The sequence below is a fragment of the Ptychodera flava genome, chromosome 9, assembly GCF_041260155.1.
Source record: "Ptychodera flava strain L36383 chromosome 9, AS_Pfla_20210202, whole genome shotgun sequence".
NCBI lineage: Eukaryota > Metazoa > Hemichordata > Enteropneusta > Ptychoderidae > Ptychodera > Ptychodera flava.
Genome location: NC_091936.1, coordinates 15771094 through 15792140, shown reverse-complemented (window position 1 = coordinate 15792140; position 21047 = coordinate 15771094). Strand labels below are relative to the sequence as shown.

The 21047-nt window shown below is 39.4% G+C and overlaps 1 protein-coding gene across 4 annotated transcripts; it reads left to right on the top strand.

Moving 5' to 3' along the window:
- The first annotated feature begins 1951 nt into the window (after nucleotides 1-1951).
- LOC139140134 (lysophospholipid acyltransferase 2-like) lies at nucleotides 1952-21043 on the top strand. Of its 4 annotated transcripts, none has more exons than XM_070709177.1 (13): nucleotides 1952-2183; nucleotides 5033-5144; nucleotides 8148-8293; nucleotides 9474-9641; nucleotides 9954-10009; nucleotides 11422-11476; nucleotides 12344-12521; nucleotides 13396-13486; nucleotides 16187-16285; nucleotides 16852-16955; nucleotides 17995-18192; nucleotides 19827-19978; nucleotides 20513-21043. In XM_070709177.1, the coding sequence occupies exons 2-13, from the start codon at nucleotides 5079-5081 to the stop codon at nucleotides 20709-20711; spliced, it is 1512 nt and encodes a 503-aa protein (XP_070565278.1). In that variant the 5' UTR covers nucleotides 1952-2183; nucleotides 5033-5078; the 3' UTR covers nucleotides 20712-21043. The 4 variants fall into 4 exon arrangements, with proteins under 4 accessions (XP_070565278.1, XP_070565281.1, XP_070565280.1 ...); XM_070709179.1 differs by lacking the exon at nucleotides 1952-2183 and adding an exon at nucleotides 4592-4690; XM_070709178.1 differs by lacking the exon at nucleotides 1952-2183 and adding an exon at nucleotides 4631-4869.
- The last annotated feature ends 4 nt before the right edge of the window (nucleotides 21044-21047 follow it).

Here is a 21047-nt window from a genome sequence, read left to right as displayed (position 1 = left end):
ATTTCAACTAAAACGGTAACGTTACATGTTGAGTGGCTTACTTGAAGTAAACATTTACAAAATGCAACACGGACCTTTTCTGCATCTGATTCATATCACCTTCGTAGAAACCCCATACTTCAGCCATACATAAGAATTAATAGGGAGATTATTATAATCAAAAATCCCAAAAGCAACATCAACATTAACATTACGAAACTGATTTAAACATGTTTGAACATTAAATGCAGCCCTCTTTCCTGCCTTCCTTGTTTAGTCATGTTGTCCTGGGCACAAGTCCCGAGCCAAATTCCCGTGCAGGATAGAGTTAGTCCAAGATAATTGAAATAAGAAACAGTCTCTAATCGTAACCCATCAAGTTTCTACTTTTCATATACTGTTTCAGTTAGAAAAACAATGTTAGTTTTAAGTACACTTTCAGTTTCCAATTTTGACAATACAGAGAAATTTTATCGCACTGTCTTTGTAAACCCAGTACTGAATTACCAATGATATCGTCTGCAAATGGCAAATACAACAGATTTAAGATACCTACATACACACCCCACAAAATAACCCACTGCTAAGAATTTCACCGTTATCGTCAATCAATAGGTCAAACAATCGAGGTGACACTTGAAAACAGGGCCTTGTTGAACACCAAAGGTACGATCGAAACATTCAGTAATTTCAAGGGGAGTCCTTACACTCGATTTACCGTGAAACAATGTCAAGTTTCTTGCAATCTATAATTCAGTGTTATAAAAGGAAGTTGTATTATTTTCATCACCGTCTCGTCGAGTTGATTATTTTTGGTCAGTGACGTCCAACAGCGCGTTTTCTTTCACAAAGTGACCTGGGGTCAACAACGTGTTGTGATCTAATGTGAAAGAATGCAAAGTAATTTCAGACTCCGTTTTGCCACCCTAAGTATTTTCGAGTCTATCCTCAGTTCTTTCGCACCCGAAAAGCAGCCTTACCGTAGACCACCGTATATTACCCTTTGTATTGTACAACATGATATTCTCATTCTGCTCAGACTACAATCTTAATAATTTGATTTGCAACTTCATTCATATGACTTCAAGGTATCGGATCTAGAATTATGTATGTATGTATGTATATATGTATGTACGTACGTACGTATGTATGTATGTATGTATGTATGCATGCATGCATGCAGGTAGGTAGGTAGGTAGGTAGGTAGGTAGGTAGGTAGGTATTATCCAGCTGTCAGTATTTCTGTTGAAATGCCCTTTTATCTACCGACCTACATTATTTGAGACCTATCCAGCTTATCTGCCCATTTATCTGAACTACAATCTCTAAAATGATCACGCCCAATTGGAATACATTCAAAAACCAGTTAAACACGTATATATATACATACATACTTGCGTACGTACGAAAATTCCGTGCGCACTTTTTAATCGTTTACATTATGTCAATCATTAGGCCTATACTGTCGCGTTATTCCGATCATCCGATCTCTGCTCAGCCCTCTCCCACATATACCGTACCGGTTGATCAGTGGAAATTTCGCCGAGTATTTACTGTCAATATTGCGCTGTGGAATCATAAGAACGGAAATCACGAACAAAACAGCTTCCCAAAAATATATTTTTCTACTAGGCATGACTACAATTAGCCAAACCATGGATGTAAAATATCTATTTTTTACATCCATGGCCAAACGCACAAGCCAATCGCGCACCCCTGCTGACCTAAACTGACCACTCCGTCAGAGAAGAAGCCAAACAAAACTGGGAGGGCCGTGTATACTCAATTTTTGACGTAACTGAGTCTTTCTTGAATATGTCAAACTGTCTTGTAGGGTCTACGTCTCTTCTTTGTTTTGTGTGAGTGACCGTGGGTTGGTGTACGAGGAGGGAAATGTGCTGTGTACACAACCCTGCCTGTGTGGAGTCAATATATTAAAGCTGACTACATTTGAATATGAAAGGGAAGAGGCGTGACCCTTGCGTTGACGACGAAGGATACACGATACAATTCAGATCGTCTGCTAGGTCACCAACATGGAATGACCTCGCCAGTTTAGTAATATTCAAAGAAGGTCACAAGAACGCCATAGACTTGGGCGAGCTGTTTTCACTTCCTGGTCGCGATACAGTACACCCATAAGCTCAGGCCTGAGCATATGCCGACAGTTGGACCGACATAGTGAACAATAACTCCGGCACATGGTAAGATTCTGTGTCTTATCCAAATCTGATTTAAACGACTGTCTTGAAGGGCCTGTCAGGCGTCCGTTGAGGAGTACATGAGTGGATTACCCAGCGGGTCTGTAATACATTAGGAGCGATGAGCACTTGTCATATGGAAGCCAGGCTATGGTTTCGAGGCACGCGCGTGTGTGTGCCAAGTGTTTTGCTTCAGAGCACAGCCCAATATCGAAGCAAGGCATATTACATTCTTCGTATAGTCCTAACTACATTGTCGTATACTGAACGTCAGCTATGGCTATTCTAGCTAGGCGTTGGCGTGAACAGCACACTCGGAGCGCAAGAGCTACTACATTTGCCAGCCTTCACTGTTCTCATGTATTTGCACTTGGTTGTCAACCAACTCGCTCGGAGATCTGTGCTGTTGATCTGGAAGAATTTCGCCCTGTTAGTTCCCGTCGCACACCTAGACGACGGTGAGAAGTTTCAAGTACGATTCCGCCATTTTGATAAGAGCATGACTGTCTATCATTCGCAGTGACGTGAAGAATTCAACCTATATTCACAGCCCGGGCGTTATTTAATGGGGCGATCCGAAGTCTATTGACTTCGTCAACTTCATTCAAACGCGGTGAGCTTTGAATGAGCACCGTTCCTACGTGCTCAAGCTAGCCAACAAAACAACGTCTCAAATACAGATTTCACCATACTCCTGTAGCTTCAGAAGCATGCGCCGTTCATAACGATCACATAAGACTGGGGAAATGTCTTTCAGAGGTTCGATAGTAAGCGCTATTTTGATGTACACAGCTATCTAAAGTCCTTCGGCAGTGCTATACACAGACATATGATGTTGTGACTGGCTATGCGGGTAGGGGTTATAGGTCAACCTGCCTTTCACATTCCTTGGCTACACGTCATATAATGGTGTGATACGATGTTAAGGCTCGCTGCTTTGGCTGTGTCTGGGAGAGGGCTTGAAGTATCGAGCATCGCATTCAGGCCAGGGAGACCCCTTCCATCAGTTGATACACCCGGCTCGAACCGTATTTTTCATGAGACCGGACAGTGATTTATAGTCTGTTGACATGATTTAGGGGTTTGCTGTCGTCTGTAATTGCCGTGACCCAAATCATAAGCCCTTTGACGTCGGAAAATATTTTTGCGGTTTTTTAATTTCAATTGCCACGAAAATATAATATAGATATCTACGTCAAGACTTTATACTCATAATCAGTCTTATATTACTATTTTGATGACTTATGAGTCATTCTTCAAAGCTGTTGAGGCTGTTTTTAATTCTGGTCAATTCTGGCGCCAAACTGAACATTTTTGTGACAAAAAAGGGAAGTGTGAAACGAAACAACGGCGTTTTGTGTTAGCCTCTTTATTCGTATTGTTCAGAATTTAGTTGTCTGTCTTATGAAAGACAAGACCATTGTAACGGAATTTAGAGCAGGCCTATACCGTTGTTCTGCCTTGTTTTTACAATCGGAAAGGAAAAGGAAATCCTTTTCAACAACAGTGCATCATTCAGATCCGATGTCATGGTAAAATATTTCTGTCGTAGGGCTTCCTCGGGATGGTACTGTGCAGGGCTTCCCCGACCCAATAGTGGGGGTAATTTAAACCGTAAGCGAAAAGGCGCATTAATTGAAATGTTCCGTAGTGAGGTGATCTGAACGAAATGCGAAAAATTGCGTTTGCTGTTGTGTCCTCAACCTCCATGTTTCTTTGTAACCTGCACGCGCAGCAGGGCCAAATTTTAATCACAGTTTCAGAGTGTCGCTCCACTGCTTGTGACAAAAACCCCTCTGCACCCACTGTAGGAGTAGAGCATGTTAAACGGTTTTTTTTGTTTGTTGTTTTTTTATCGAAGTCATGACAAAAGCCCCAGAAGTCCTGACGGATATTCATTACCGTGTTTCAAAAATGGATTGGACAACTATGCATGCACGCATCGCTCTCCTAACTTAGGTAGAAAAGTTTCCCCCTCTCCATCCAATGTACTGCCATGTTTGAATTCGGGGTGTAAAGCCCGAACACACCAATGCTTAACTGACTTAACACCAAATCAGTCCAACAAATCAAAGATTAAAAAAATTTAATGCTTTTAATATAGTCAAATGGTTATAATTAAACACAAATTAGATTCGAAATATGGCACACGCATAAGGTCGAAACGGTTTTTCGTCTCCAGTTCTCCTCAAATCAACTGCAAGCTTTTCTGAATACGAGTTGTGCACTTTTCAAAAATCTTGAAAAAATTCTTGCTCCCTGCTTTTGTCTACCTTAAAGTACAGCAAATACTGACTTGCAAACAACAACATTAAATGAAACGGCATAAAGAAATAACGCCAGTAAAATGCACAATAGCTTATTATAGGTAGCTACAACTTGTCCTGACATGTAACCGGGATCTTCAATTCATGTTTGCGGTCAAGGATAAGGCGGAGCGGTCGACTTCCAAACAGCACCTTAGCTCTTGCCCGGTCTTGTTCTTAAAATATCATCACAGAAAAAATCTGGTAGGTGCACACGTTCGAGTTAGGTTCTGCTCGCGCAGATCACAGTGTGTGCAGGGACTGTGCAACAGACAGCGTAAACCGAATCGTCTGTCGTTATTGTAGGACAATTTGGGCGTCTCCTGAAAGCCTGGTCGGTGCTTGAAGGGCGACTTAACCTTGTTTCTGCCAGCGGTCGATAAGTAAGTGCTTGTCAATCACACATGTACCAATGGGGCCAGAATTTGTATTCCAATGCAATGCGACATGGAGTTAGAAAAGAATTTTACACACTTCTCCCATCAATGTGACCTACGTGGCCACAGCGCATGTCCGGTAAACAACTTTTCTGATTCTCCTTACCAGGTGAACGTTTCCAAACAGGAGAAGTAGACGGATTTCAATATCAAAAATGGCGCCTGGCTTGTCGTCGATACTCACGCTAGTATCTGAAAATACAGGTTTTACGTTCTATGAGGTAGGTTATTTTAACCTTTGAGCGTAATTTTGCGGAGCTTAATAAATGGCACATGACCTTGATGACTGTAGCTGCCCTCAAGGACAATAAGTCTGCATTGATTCAGCGTGGGCTTTGTCATGTATAGTATGCTATTCTTAGTGTGTGTTTAATACATTATGCTACATGGTAATGTGTTCAAGCCCTTTATGCGAAAAACAATTGTACGACTGAGATTTATATGCAGTACTGATATTTACAGTTATGCAGCTTGGTTTCGAATTAAACTTTTTGAAAACAAAGAGTCATACGGCTTACAACGTCAGCCAATGGTGTTGTTTGCTTTATGTGATATATGTATTGTCTGTCCACCGTGTTCGACGTATAGGGCACTTGTAACCATAGTAACCATAATATTGATACGTGACTGTTACCAACCAAACGCTAGCATTGGACTTTGATCGGGAGTATGTGTTTTTTTCAAATAACCACATCGCCTATACTATTTTTTGGAGTTCACTTATCGAATGTCAGTTGTTTCAACACAGTTGATTGGACAATTCACCCCCACCACGGACATCCTTTGTATTCACCCTTACACAGTATCTGCCAGAAAGATTTTGTCAACGCAAATGACAGTGCACAACATCAAAATATTTGAGAGAAGACAAGGCCGTGTAATTTTTCTTAATTTAAAAAAAAAAAAGACCCCGCTGACAAGCGATATTTGTTTTCTAGTGCTTGGATGTTCCGCGAGAACAAGTTGAGTTCTCAAGACGGGTTACTGAAACATAGCGGAGTGCCACAATAAGACGATGTACTTGCCTCCAAAAAAATAATCTATTTTTTTCAGAACTCCAAACTTATTTCTCCTTTTTTTCTCTCACCGATTGCTGCCGGATAGATCTTTTTTCAAAAGTGCATTGCATGATCCACACGATTTGATAACATGTTCATTTGATCGATACGTACGATGTAACGTTGTCCCCAGAATAGTGGCGTTCGTATACAAAAGTTCTGAACACCTGCATGGCTATATTTCTAGGGTTTTCACATACCCATGTTACAATTCAAGACTTTTTCATATTGACTTTACGCTCAGTCACTATGGTCGCTATAGCACATAAGATGGAGAGCAAATGGCTGTAACAAAGATAAACAATGCTAACACCTCCCCTCGACCGCCCCCGCGCTGAAGATCGGCCGCGGACACGTTTCAGTATTTCTCGCTGTTGTGAATGGAGAAGTTACATAACGGTACCGTGGCTGTATTTCATTGTCATCTATGAAAGGGGAAGATAATGCGCTCATTGACAAACATGGTTGCTGCATTGTGCTAATCACTGTGTATGGCTACTGACGTCGAAAGAAGCAGAGCCAACCATATCTGTGCCCCACGATGATTCTGGTCGAAGCGCACGTGGTCGCTGTTCGATATACTCAATCTTCAGTTTTTATAAAGGACTTAACTGTGCGCTCACCACCTTGTTCATCGATCAGATTAGTCACGTGATGAAAAGACACCCGAAGAGGTCAGGTCAACCACAGTCCCGTGTGTGGAGGGATAGAGACTGTGGGTCAACGCACTGTTCCAAATCTTTAAACAAAAGGGTGGATTTAAAGGCAGACTTTTGTTCGCCACACGTGTCCAAAATAGTTCACTTGCGGTCTGTCGATCAACGGACCAGGTAGAAAATCAACACCGTCATTTTTCAACGCAGTGTCCACGTATTTTACCGATGGTTTCCTCCAAACTTACCATGAAATGTTCAGGTGCCGCCAACTGGTAAATTTCATCAATTTCGCAAAATCATCACAAAACATGTTTTTAAGGCTAATATACCAATTTTACGTGTTTTTGACCTTGACCTAAAATTTAGAGGGGAAAGTAGAGCTGTTCGTAACTGCCCTCCCACTGGCATATGCTGAAATTGTGCCCTCCAACTGAATTTTGATGCCCACTGCCGTCCAGTATCTATAGTCTGCCCGCTCCCGACTCCCCACAACAATTCAAGCTCCCCAATGCCCTCTCCCCACTACTGAGGTTCCCCATTGCCCTCTAGATACCCACTAGGCAACCCAAATCAACACAAAACCATGCGAGCAGCTAGCAGTATGCCTTGGAACATTGCTCCCCTCAGCTCTTCCCCAACTTCAGTCAACTACGGTTTTTCCCTCCCTCTACGTATGTTAGGGTGCCCACTGTCAAAAATTTTCTCCCCTGAATGTTGGTATGGCACTACCTCACGGTCCTGTATACTTTGTTATATTCCCACATGAGCTATACCACAGCAGTTACAGTTCATCATAATTCCCTAAAACAAAACGTGGGTAGTTGGTCATGAAAGAAATGCATTCAACCTGTCATGATGTCATAGGGTGAAGTTATTATTGAACGGGCAAATACGTCATTTCCCATCGTTGTAACTACCAGCAGGGCAAATATTAGCCCTGTTGCAGAAACCGAGACGATGGTGCATCTCTCGCTAACAAGCAACTTCAGCTAGCGGTCTCAGGGGAAAGATATTCAGACTTTCAAACTTTTGCACTACCTTTCTGCGTCCATCACTTATGAGGACTTATTTTGAAACTTATATGGAGTAAATACAGTTTTCACCGGCATATTTTTGTGAAAAATAAATATATTATAGCAAAGTATATATACAAAAATGCAAGTCTTTCAACTTCGAGGCGCATACTACCTTAAGGTGTTTGTTTTGGTGTTCTGGTATAAAATTGTAATACATGATACGTACAATATCTATGACTGTTATTAACACTCGTTTCCATCTGATGTGATCTCCACATATTAAATTGCGCTCCATACCATTTGATTGTGCAATGTCTTTCATTGTTTTGAGAACACTGTACAATAATTTGCTTCGTTTTCGAGAAATAAATCCATTCCAATCTTCATATGTGTTGAAATATTTGAAAAGTTCGTTTGTAGTGCTGTGAATTTTTAACTTCTCTCTCTCTCTCTCTCTCTCTCTCTCTCTCTCTCTCTCTCTCTCTCTCTCTCAGGTAACGTATCTTTTCTTCCAAGCCTTGTCACTTGTGACGGCGATATTTTACAAAACCGTTCTACATCCACATCGAGTCAGCGTTACCACCAGACATCTCGTGGCCACATTGGTCGGTCTTTACATCGGATTTTACTCTTTTTCGTGGTAAGTACATTCGTAAAGCCGTTGTTTGACAGGATACTAAAATGATGAGTGTTTCATAGAGATTAAAACTTTAACATATTTACAACCGCGAATCAGTGACGTACATAGTTCATGGTCTACGGTAGTTCGCGCCTTGGAAATGAAAGACAGACTTCTTCGCAAATCTACCTTGGGGAAACTTTCAACGATTGCCTTTCGAAATGCAGGATAAAATCCAGGGGTCCCCTTGAAAAGTTTGGTACAAGAGAAGTAAATTATCAAATACTTACTGACACTTGAAATTTAGAGTGTCAGCCATTCCTATGTTGAATCTACACGGGGAAAATTGACTTTTCATTCTAAATGAGTCTGTCAAAATTTTAGTTACTCCGTTAGCTTCAATTGAGCCCCCACAGTGTGAGAACATGATAACATATAGCATGGTCAGGACAGATTTTAAGTTCATGCCCCCATAGGCTTATTATAAAAATGTTTAACCGGAATGTAATAGAAAGGAAAGATAATTAAGTCAAATCCAAAATTAATTATGTTCTGTAAGTATTGAATTATAGGCTATAAAAAATGAACGTTTCGACCCACTTTATTTTAATATCCTCTAAATCGTTTCAACATTTCGACTAATAAAGCGCGAATTCACCATTTTGCATTCAAGAATATAGAAATCAAAATGCATGAAGTTATCAAGACTTACACAATTTGTGTCTTATAATCTTAATGTTAGAATCTATTTTATATAAATGTACCATTCGGTGAGCCACAACTTCAAATTTTAAATTAGTTTGGTTACGTCCTTTAAGTATCTGCACGTGACCACGAGAAGGCGTTGGACATTGTTGGTTGAATTCGACGTTTACCGAGGACGACAAAACGTTGCTTTTCACCTCATGAACCAACAAGGGTCAAAGTGTGAAAAATTGCGATTTTGACTGTTTAATGTTTATCTTTTATCGAAACCCCAAGAACAAGTTTAACCTATTTTTTATATATAATGATACTACCAAGCTTTTTGCCAAATTATAGGTACCCTTTCCAAGATGAAACAGACAAGCTTACATTCTTTTGTCGTCATATCCGGTAGTACTAGTTACAGTAGTGCAAATATTCAAGAAACATATTTTGACAGAAATTTGAACTCGTACAAATGAGCTGTACCTCGACTAGTATTTGTTTTCTCCTTCAGGTCTATGTTTCATTTGGTTGTCCAGTCAACAGTATCATATTTAATGATAAAATTCCTCAACCCGAAGTATATTCACACAGCTGTCTTCCTATTTTCAATGACTTATCTGTCAGTGGAACACATACGCCAAGTACTCCGAAATTTTTCAGAGGATATCGATCACGTCGGGTAAGTAAGCAGTGCAACCAGTCTGCTGATTTTGAAAAACAGGAATTAATTTCTTTGTTTTTTCGTGGATTCTCAAGTAACATGCTTGCGCTGATTTCGTTATGATGACCACGCCCAATGTTTTCGGGTCGGTGGACCTGATTTCGACTTTACTTAGCACGTTATTCATTTGATTGTAGACAGGCCCACGTGCCTTATGTGCCTAAAACACCCACGTATCCACTGTGACAAGTGCCTTGTGTGCTATCCTTTTCTTGGCGTTATTGTACCCTTCAGTGATCGTGCCCGTATATGTCTTTCTTTTTTTCGCAGTCCGATGATGATTGTGACCGAAAAGGTCACGAGTTTAGCGTTTGGATTGCACGACGGTAAGTTTTATGAATGGAACGACTGTGCGTGATTTTAATGTCTAGAAGGTGGAGCACCAGGGTTCAGATGTAGTTTGTTCTTCGTGTAGGAAACGTGACGTCACGATACCTGAGAGCCACTGACTCCCAGTGTGTCCCTTCAGTGAAAAAGATACAATGCTTCATTGCATTAATGTCATACATGTTTCCCTATCCGCGTAGCGTACGCATGCCAGAAGCCTCTATGTATCACTTGTCAGTGGACTTTTGAAAATATATTCCGTAGGTCGCCATCCGCATGATTCTGAACCAACGTCATGGTTCATGTTTAGCCAGACAGTAAATCTATTAGACACTGTGCTTTGGCAAGCATATGGTGTGAATAAATTGGTCGTTGATCAAGTTCGGTATTCAAAACTGAATTGATTGTGACACCACAGCCAAGTTGAACATGAGCATTGATGCTATTTTTGAGTAACTTGTAAGCTTGCAGCCCGATCTGGTCATCCCTTGCAAGCATCATCTTGAAGGTTTCAAAGCCAGCTTCATGGAGGGGGTCAGTATGATTAGTGATATACACGTTTCAAGATCAAGATATATTGCAGCAATCCATATGTGCCGTTTTTAATTTTAACTTTTCATTCACTAAGAGATGGACTATTAGATCCTAGGAGGGGCGTGGTCAGAGTTCTGACATGCGTGAACTTTCGCTTTCCAAAGTTGAACATTTTTTCGGATTTAGCTCAGCATGCACACTATGTTTTCCAAAGTTACTCAGTTTTTTATTCGCTAATTTCATATAAAGATTTTTTTTCAAGTGGTTGCGATTTATGCCATTCTGTCTATAGTAAGTGAATATTTCCTTGTTCTACTCCCGAAATCATATGGAAGTGCGTTGTATTCTACATGCCCATTACGCCTAAATGCATATACCGTTCGACGCTGTTGTTGACAAGTGAATTTAATTCCCAGACAAGAATTAACTCGCCAACAATAGCATTTTACGTTGTAAAGTTTGCTAGTGTCTGACAAGCCAATTCTGCGTATTTGAACACATTACAACTTTGGATGAAAAATGTAGCCGGTTTAATTCTTGAGCAAAAATAGTGAAAATGTTATCAAAAAAGTTACATCTATTGCCTCCTTAATCATTAATGGTATTTCGACATTTTGAATTTTGTAGGATGCTAAATGTCTGCAGTGACAAAACCCAAAAATATTTGAACGATCGAGACAAATTGTTCACTGACTAGCTCGAGCATAGTCATATTTTCCCAACAGATGAGTTAGATTCGGAAGATGACATCTGATTACTTTGTAATTTGATGTCATGAACTCAACGGTTTATTCACCGAGTTAGACACTAAGATTAATTATAACGTCATATTTAATGTGACTTGGAGATTACGAAGCATTTTTTCTGTCATCGACAGGTCTCACAAAGGATCCTTCCACACTCAACAAAAGACAAAAAGCGTTTGCAACCAGGTAGGCAAAATATAGTTTTTTTTCCACCATTGCCGCTCTGAAGGACTCATTAATTTGTTACCATATCGAAAGAACAGCATAATAAACATATTTCCAGGCTTTAAGGTCTGTGACGAATGTCAATGGTCCGTGTTTTCCATCCTTATTCGTAGGTAAAAGTTGTCAATGTTAGGGAAAATAATGAACACTATCATGTAACCCTTTCTACTCACAACATTGAATATATATTTGAACGTGACATGCCAAATGAGGGTTTACTCATAAACGATCAACACATATAAGAAACCATGTTTTCATGAATACGTACATTTAGTACATACATTCATTCATACATAGTAAAATGCACAGGTGTGAACGTAAATGAATCGATAACTACATATGAATTGGCACATATACACATGACTACATACATGCATACACTACGTACAGGAATTAGACAGACCGTCACCATGTCTTCGAATTTACATGTATGTATTTGATAAACAGCAGGTACATAACATATGTATATGCATGGCAGTCTGAGTATGCAAAAATGTGATGTCAGTAAACATGTTGATTGTGCATGCCAAAAGTCTAATTTTGCTTTTGCTTCACTTTTTTGAACTCCATCGCGCGCATCGTACCGTCGTACGCCAACTATAACCGAGGTAGGTATACGTACGCATGCTTTGGTATATACATACATGTGGGAACAATGGTATTTCATATTGGACCATTTATGTCAGTAATAAGCTTCATGATTGATCGTTTTAAATCACCCTCTGAAAAATCACAATGTTACTCATTTGCGATATCACATATAAATGTATGTTTATGCGGATTTTAGCGTCCTTGTTCATGGAATTTGTGCTTTTCGTTTCTTCACAGGCGTATTCCAACTGTGCTTGAGTTTTATAGTTATATATTCCACTTCCAAGCCTTGGCGGTAGGCCCTTTCTCGTTTTACAATCAGTATATAGATTTCGTAGAAGGCAGGCATTTGATACCTTACAAGAAAACAACGAAGGATGGCGAAGTTATAGTTCATAAAGAGCCGCCTGTCATGGTAAGTTCAGCTGTTACAGTTCAGACGAAAATCCGTTTATGTTAATTGAGAACACTCAGATGGACATAGATTTCTATAGTCGTGAATATCAAGTGGGTCAGTCCATTGACCCTCGAGAAAATTTCTCGAGGGTCAATGGTCAGTCCAACTACAGTCCATATGTGGAATTTGCAGCGGATACTTGTAGATAATGGATACATGAGGTGTGAAAGATAGTTGACAAGACCCTTCTGCTACTATACAATAGATGTTTATGCTTCCTAACGTTCGGATTGTGCATGGATGATTTCTGTTAACTTAGATATTCGGACTCTCAATTTTTTTCACAATACTTTTCTGATCTAATAGGCTAATACCTGTGTGGGCTTCATTTGGAAGCGCTTGGAATAAAAAAAAATTTTGTCGTTTTTCGTGAAAATCGAAAAATTTAATGTTTTCGCATAGAATTCACTTAGAATGGCTGCCATTTGAATTTCAGGTATCGCTAAAAAGGTTATTTGTTTCCCGGTGACCCCTGATTTATATTCTCGATGGAAGAGCATTGATAAATTAAAGCGTTGTTAAAACTAATCTTTAGGAAAGTTTGAGCAAACTTGAAGTCTTTCACCGCCGATGTGCATACTACCTTGAAGAAAACACATATGTCACATTCACTTGTTTTGTTTAATATTATGATTTTTATCGTTCAGAGATCTTTGCTTGACTTAAAAAATCTGCCACTGAAATATTTCAAGAGTCACATTTCTGCGCAACTTTTATTCAGGAATTTCATTGTACGCGGCGTCATTGTTGTTACACTTTTGTCGTGCGTGACACTTTTACGGTGCGTTCACAAACATAACTGATTTTTTCTTCCGAATCGTGTACATTTCAGTTCGCTGTTCTCGGTAAGCTCGGCCTTGTGGCAATTATATCAGTGGTGATGCTGTCCTTTGGAAAATCCTACCCCGTCGAAGGAAATCTAGGTAAACGCAATACACACAAATATATATATATATATATATATATATATATATATATATATATATATATATATATATATATATATATATATATATATAATTAAATATTTCATGATAACGTTTTAATCATAGACCCTAAAAATATATTTTTTAGGGTCTATGATTAAATTGAGCTGTGTTATTTCTCTCATAAATTTCCTATCTTCTGGTATTTCGATGGAATCCAACTTACATTGCTGACTAACAATAAGTACGACGAATTGAGCCGAATTATGTAAACTGACAGGGTTCACGTTTGCGGTAACCAGGCCAACCATTTTGTAAAGGGCCAGTAGCGGTAACTTTTCATGATTTTTTTTCGATATTTTTGTATCCAATGTCAATTGCAAGTTCTTGTTCTTCTCACAAAAATATTGTTGAAACACCAACTATAAGTATGTCAACAGCGCGTACACGCGTAAAATGCACGTTATTTTAACATTTGCATACTATAGTCCGGACCTGAATTCACTTGTCAACAATAGTAATGCAATCTACACAAGTACAGGCTTCGCTGACAAGCTGAATACTGTGCATCTCAACATGCTTTGGGGCGTCGAACAATAAAAATCATTACACGGAAAATCATCCAAAGTTAAAGTTACTGGCCTTTTAACGACGACCGGAATATGTTTAACATTTTGAGGTGGTTAAGTTTACAGTTCTATTTTTGTCACATTGAGCAACAAAAATAAAACAGTTCGCACAGGGCCTCGACTGTTTTCCGGAGACATATTACAGGAATCGACGCCTAATTTTGGCTTTCCTGATTTCCTGATTTCACTCAGCGCGATGACTGCTACTTAGACACTTTGGCACTGAAATAACTCAGTACAAAAATAAGCTATGACAATCGATTCACAGTACTTCATTGTGCACCAAGAGATCCTTGCATGATCATGTTGACAAGATTTGGTGCCATAACTCACTAACTTACAGTGAAAACGTTCACCATTGAAAACTACAATGCATAAAGTGCGGATGTAAGGCTGAGAAAAATAAAGCAAAAGGAAATAAAGTATATGAAAATATAGTTCAAATAATGTCATAAATTTTCCATAACTCTATTCAGCATGTAGATATTTTCCATGCAGGATCAATCATAATTTTGTCACGATCACCCTCAGGTGTTACAATTAATCATCTTCAGTATATGTAGTCTGTGTTTGCATTCGTCGACTGTACGGTTTCGAACAAAAAGGTCAACTTCAGAGATCCTTAACGCTTGACCTGTGTATGTGGACTGTTCACAATCTCGTCAATTCTTCACTCTCGCAGAGAGGAAGGAAAATCGCGAATGCGTCTCTGAAATATTCCAGGCATGCCATTCTATTTTGGCACTCAATATTTGCTGATTTTCAAGTATGAAGTGACTGAACGCTTACAAAAGATTCTCTTCCGTTTTCCACAGATTTCACATTCTGTAAGGGGCAAGAGCCCTAACATACTAAAACTACCACACCCCCAAAGTAATCCCATACGTGCACAGCATCACCACTTCTTGTTTTCCGAGATTCCGCATTTCTGATAGTTTAATTTAGTGTTTACTTCTCCATTTGTTTGTCTTTTTTGTCATCAGCAGCATATGTTGATTTATCTAGACATTATTTTCTGTACGGTCGTTTTGAACAAGGAAACCAGTGATTGCTTCGAACATGGTAATCATCGGATACAAGTTGTGATTCGTATGGTAACAGTTTTAAAGAATTTTATGAAATCGGAGGACACCTAATCAACAACTGAGAGCGTTTTTTCAGGAAAAAGATCAACAATGTTACACGAATCTTCAGATGTTTGCTAGAATATGTCATAGCTGGTCAACTTACAATAATACACGTAAATTTTACGGCCGTCACCAAACCGGATGACGTATCATACACGTACCGTCGCGATGACAGCTTATTGCACGTCATACCTTATCGCCTTTTGTAGCTTACCGGAGAAAATGCTTGATTATGCCTCTGTCGCATTGTGTGATTAATACGATTTATCAGAAAAGTAATATGATATTCATAAAAACTATTATTAAGCTTCCGAGCGATATTAATTTTAACTTGCTCACTGCTTCCTGTTCGTTTCGGTTGAGTCTGCTGGAACACGTATGAGTGCCTGCTCCAAAGTAACGTGTATTATAGTTAGCCAATAGACATCTTCAAAATAAATTGTTTAATCGTTTGTTCATACCTTCCCTGAAGAAACTTCAAAAATCGCAGGTTGAAAATCGCGACTTGTACTGACTGTAATCCATGTTTTCGGTTGACGGCCGTGAATTGTATCAAAAATAGGGAAAATAAAGTTATGATTTCGTGAACGGATATTATACGTTTGAAAACCCAGCTTCATCTTTCAAAGTTGATATACACGTAAGGCTGGGGATCCTGAGGCTAAGAATGTCGATTGCCTGAAATTATGTCCCAGAAGCGCACTGACCTTAATCTGCCCGCTTCTCTCTGTTAAAGGGAAACCGTCGTCGGAACTGCGCCTGTGCGAGTTTCTTGTTTACAAACAATGTATTTCGTCCACGATATCTAGATGCACCTCATCATCATAGCTGCAACATTGGTCGTATGGGTCCTATACGACCTTTGAGCGCAGTTCCGACGACTGTATCCCTTTAAGTATGAATTTTTAATTTATCTTATGTCAACATTTCATCATTTTCAGACGAGTCGATCATGAATTCTCCCATGTGGTATCGCGTATCTTACATGATGATGTCAAAAATAAGCGCTCAGATGAAGTACTTCTTCGGCTGGATATTAGGTCAGTATAGAGAAACCGTCAAACGGTTCAGTTTTTACTAACAGTTGATCACTACGCCCGAAAAATGCTACAAAAGGGTTAATTTCAACTGCAATGTCTACTTAACCCAGGATGTAAACCATTAATACTGTGGACAGACGGGCAGGATGAGCAACATTTTTTGTTTGGTTTTGTTTTTAATCGGCAAAACTGCTAGTAAGCATTCATACTTTGTTAAAAATCTACATTTTGGTCCAGTCGTTGATATTTCTTACACAGGCAGAGAGGCAGTAAAGTTTCATACGATTTGTGCCTTTGAATAAGTATCATTTTTGGCTTCCGGTCCAAAGATTTAGCAGTCCATCCATGCACATCTGAGAGCGATGCTGAAAACTTTAATGTAAAAATACGAAGGCGAAATTTGAATGCTATCTCTGTAAAAGGTTGACGTCAACAACCGTGACCGTCACGTCGCCATCATTTCGCATGCCCGTGGGTACTTTAGGAATCTACTGTAACAAATTTATCAAGTGTGTAATATTGAAATTTAATGTCTTTACATTTCGTGTTTTTTTTATTACGCCCAGCCGATGCTGTCTGCAATGCTTCTGGGTTTGGTTTCAATGGTTACGATGACAACGGTGTTCCTCAATGGGACCTCGTGACCAATATCAACTTCGTGCCTTTTCTGGTAATTATGTCTTTCTATATATCAAATTATTATCCCATACATAAGATTGCCACATCCTTATGATTGTCAGGCGGTACCAAACTTCAACGTCCTAGTACGCAGGTCTTGCTCTTCACTGTCGGTGTGTCTGCTCTTGTCGAACTGAGCGGCATGCAAGGGGAGTTTCAGGCACGGCTAATTTTCTGAGCGCTAAATCTTAAATGTTAGTGGAATGACGGAAAACAACAGCATCCTTAAAAGTTGAGGAAAGAAGATATCGTTGATGACGAAGAACATACTTCTTCTTGTAACAGAAAGATATATTTCAGTGGAATGTGTTACCCCTGCAGTCTAACCTTATTTTAGATAGGTTTGATGGCGATATGTTTGGCAAAAAAATCAGTATGTCTTGCGTTGTCGTTCAAACTAAAATGAGCGGTAGGTAGGTTTGTTGGTTGGCTAGTTTGTTGGGGTCAAGTGAGGGCGCTGTGTTTACGAAGAAGTCTGTAGCTCAGGTTCTTGTCGAAAATGTTGAGGGAGCTTAATGTACTTTCGAACCGTTTATCTCCTACAATAATCTAACCACATTACATTGATCATCATAAAGTGAAGTCATAAAGTGAGATCGAATGAGCGGCTGCGAAGCCTTTCTTATCCTTGGGTATATTGAGGAAACTTAGCGAGGGCTGTAAAGTGACAAGTCATTTGTCCTTATCAACTAAACCAAGCTAGACAGTGCTAACGTGGCTTTTAACCCTGACGTAGTACCGATATATGAAGATCTTTTGAATGTTCTACATTGTCGTGCTTGTTAGCATCACGTGTCTAGTTATGTGTCAGTAGCGAGCATCACGTCATGAAATGTATCACGCATGGGAAGCAAGCTCGAAAACACATACCCCCAAAACGTATAACAATCATGCCATTGCGAACTAAAAATCAGTGACGTTTCAACTACAAGAGATCTGAATGCGCAGTACATCAAATGGTGAGAGTTGGCGTCAGTTTATAGCAGGAAAAAACAAACTTCTTACAGTTTTTTATTTTTTTTCCCTTTTAGTTAGCGACTAGTCTCAGAGAATCGATCGATAGCTGGCACATACCGACTAAACATTGGCTGCGGTATGTATGCTACGATCGTGTACCTGCCTATAAGGACGTCTTGACGTTTCTGTTAACCGCAGCTTGGCACGGTTTTTATCCGGGCTACTACTGGACGATAGTGAACGTTTTACTCATATTAATGGCAGCAAGAAAGGTGAGATTTCATGAATTAAAACTCTGAGCATTAATTTATTAAAAACGCGCATTATTTTATACAAGTATAGTATATTGCAGCAGCGAAATGATTGCTGCGATCTGATTGGTCGAAAGCCCAAAACTAATTGAATACCGCTGAAATTCGCGATGCACAGCATTTGCAGTGGGAATCCTTTCCAGTGCTCCTTAACGTGGATCAACATTGTACGATGCAAAGGCAGGACAAATAAAATAAATCTTTGAATGTTATTTACAGAGGATTACAGATTTCTGTACCACCATTGATGAATGAAAAGTTTTTTTCCTATTCCATAATGGCGCATTTTACGGAAATTTTGGCTAATAGTGAAGTTCGTGTCTGTTTGATGTTACGGTCCACAGGAACACAAATGTAAATATTGAGATTTCGGAAGCGCGTGTGTCGCAAACTGATCAAAATTTCGAGGGCATGAACGAACGTCCGTGGGATGGTTTATTGCTTAAATGATTCCCCGGGAATTTACTAAGAAATATAAATGAAGAAAATGAAAAATGGAAAGATTAAACTAGGCATTCAGCTCAGGAACGAGCGGTTGGTGTTAATGTTGGTGTTTTGTTACATTGTTGCCTTGCCATTGTTTCAAACCTATTATTAATTTTTCAATGTCACTTTCTAAAACTATAACAATCCTTAAGAAAGTGATTTTAATTTCTCTCTGTGCCATTATTATATGATTAACTTTACTATTTATAGGGACCTTTGGTTCTCCCAGTGTCACCTTTATTATATTCCCGATGTCAACTTTCTATTCTTGTCAAATATTCTTCCCGGACACAAATTGTGTCCAATCAGTCCATCAGTTAAGAGCTTATTCTTACATTTGGAATTCCGTCTTAAATCTTTTTTTAAAATTCGTTACCCCAATGATATACAATACCAGTAGAATTTTAAGTTGCGGTATTAAAGTTTGAAAGATTGAAGTAGCGAGCGTACTATTTGAATCGGAAATGAATTTATCATCGGATATTTTAGTAGAGACTCATTCGAACGGAACCAAGCACTGCTTGTATTTGAAATAAGAAACGGTTCTCTAAATAAAACGTGTGAGGAATTTCTTAATGATTGTTCTGCTTTAATAACTGTATTTATAATTGTATCAATCGGACACCATCCACTCTTCCCACATTTTAGTGAAGTTTTGGACGTTTCTAAATACTATTAAACCGACGAAAAAGCTTAAATCAATATCATAGTCTTCAGTCTTTGACTTCGTTGTTATCTTCGACTCCAGTATACGTGTGTAAAGCTTGACCTAGTTTGCCAGACAACGAAATCCTGATAAGAATTGCACATTCAGAGTCCGATTCCCAATTTTGTCTCGAAAGAACAACTTTACTCCTTTCTGAATTTTGGTTGAAATTCTTCACTGCTTCTTTTAAACACCGATGCAGGATGTCCCAAAACACTTTAAAGTGGATTAAAGCTGCTTAGCCGTAATCCGGCTGGTGGTTTTTGTTACTTAGTATGTGGTGTTTTATTTTCCTGACTCTGTCTTATTTCATGAAATCTACCATCTACTGACTTTAATCACGAATCGCGTTCCATAAATAGCTACTCACGTGCACGTCTCACAAAAATATCACTTTTTTCAGGTGCGGTACAACTTTCGTCCATTTTTCATCCAAACGAAACCCAGAAAACTGTTTTATGACGTTATGTGCTGGCTGATGCATCGTATTGTGTTGGAGTACATCACGGTGCCCTTCGTTCTCCTGGTCAACCCGCCTATCGTCAAATTCTACAGGTACGTCACTCTCTTCTAGTTCGTGTCACGTGATTGCACCTCATTGGCGCTGTGTCAGTGGAACGCCCTCTGTGGCGTGTACTTCCTTCCGGAAGGCTGACATGATTCGAAAGGATTCGTTGAAATAATAGCAAATGTTTTTTTTGTTTCATGCGAGTGAGATTGAACGCTGTGCCCAATTCGTGTCTCCGTGTCTGTGTGTCAATAAAACTCTAGGTAGGAGTACATGTATCGAAAACTCTTGTATCAGTATCTGTGTAAATGTTCCAAGTAGATGAGTATTAGCCCGTGCCCTTAAAATTCAAGCCTTAACCCTTTCACCACCATGGTTTGTCCCAAATCCATTGTTTTCTATGGTAAAGTTGGACCTGTATATAGGGAACTGGGGGGTGAAAGGGTTAAATGCATTGTCCATCATTCTTTGTAATCGAAGTAGTCGTTCAGAACGTTATTTCGTTTCTGCAGTTATACATTTATAGGGCCCTATATCAGATCATTGACATTTTCGAATACCATTTCTTTTGCACCTTGCAGCTCGATGTATTTCAGCGGACAAATCGCAGCTCTCTCGTTGATCTTGGTGCTCCCTGGGAAGAAGACCCCAACGATAAAGAAAGATGAAAACAAGGGCGTAACTCCCATGAAAAATGGCGACGTCGACTCGGACAGTCAGAACGCGCACAATGCCTCGTCCGTGCAATCCAGGACGAACTCCTCAAAGAAAGACGAGTAAGAGGCCGAATGTCGGTCTGATGTCGCCGTTGGGGGCTCTGTACAACTCGACACTCGACACACGACAGCGGAGCGCCGGCTACTTCCGTCCAGAGATCTGACCTCTTGTGGAAACGGCCAGTCGCGGCAGTCATGTCTCAAAGCAAACTCAACATTTTCATCTGAGTAAATCTTAAAACACAATACACACAAAACCCGAATAAGTGTGTGCTGTTATTTTTGTAAAATGTATGATTCGTTTTAGAAAATTGACATTTTTATTTTTTAATTTTATCGTTTATAGTTTTCTTATTTCCGATTGATTAAAGCACTTTCAAAGTTTTTTAATATCAACTAC

What these genes read in the sequence shown, in the direction of transcription:
- LOC139140134 (XM_070709177.1), top strand. Translation starts at nt 5,079, where the DNA reads ATGGCGCCTGGCTTGTCGTCGATACTCACGCTAGTATCTGAAAATACA. An exon ending in CTTCTTCGGCTGGATATTAG is followed by an intron (nt 16,286 to 16,851) that starts GTCAGTATAGAG and finishes TATTACGCCCAG; the next exon opens with CCGATGCTGTCTGCAATGCT. An exon ending in CCTATCGTCAAATTCTACAG is followed by an intron (nt 19,979 to 20,512) that starts GTACGTCACTCT and finishes TGCACCTTGCAG; the next exon opens with CTCGATGTATTTCAGCGGAC.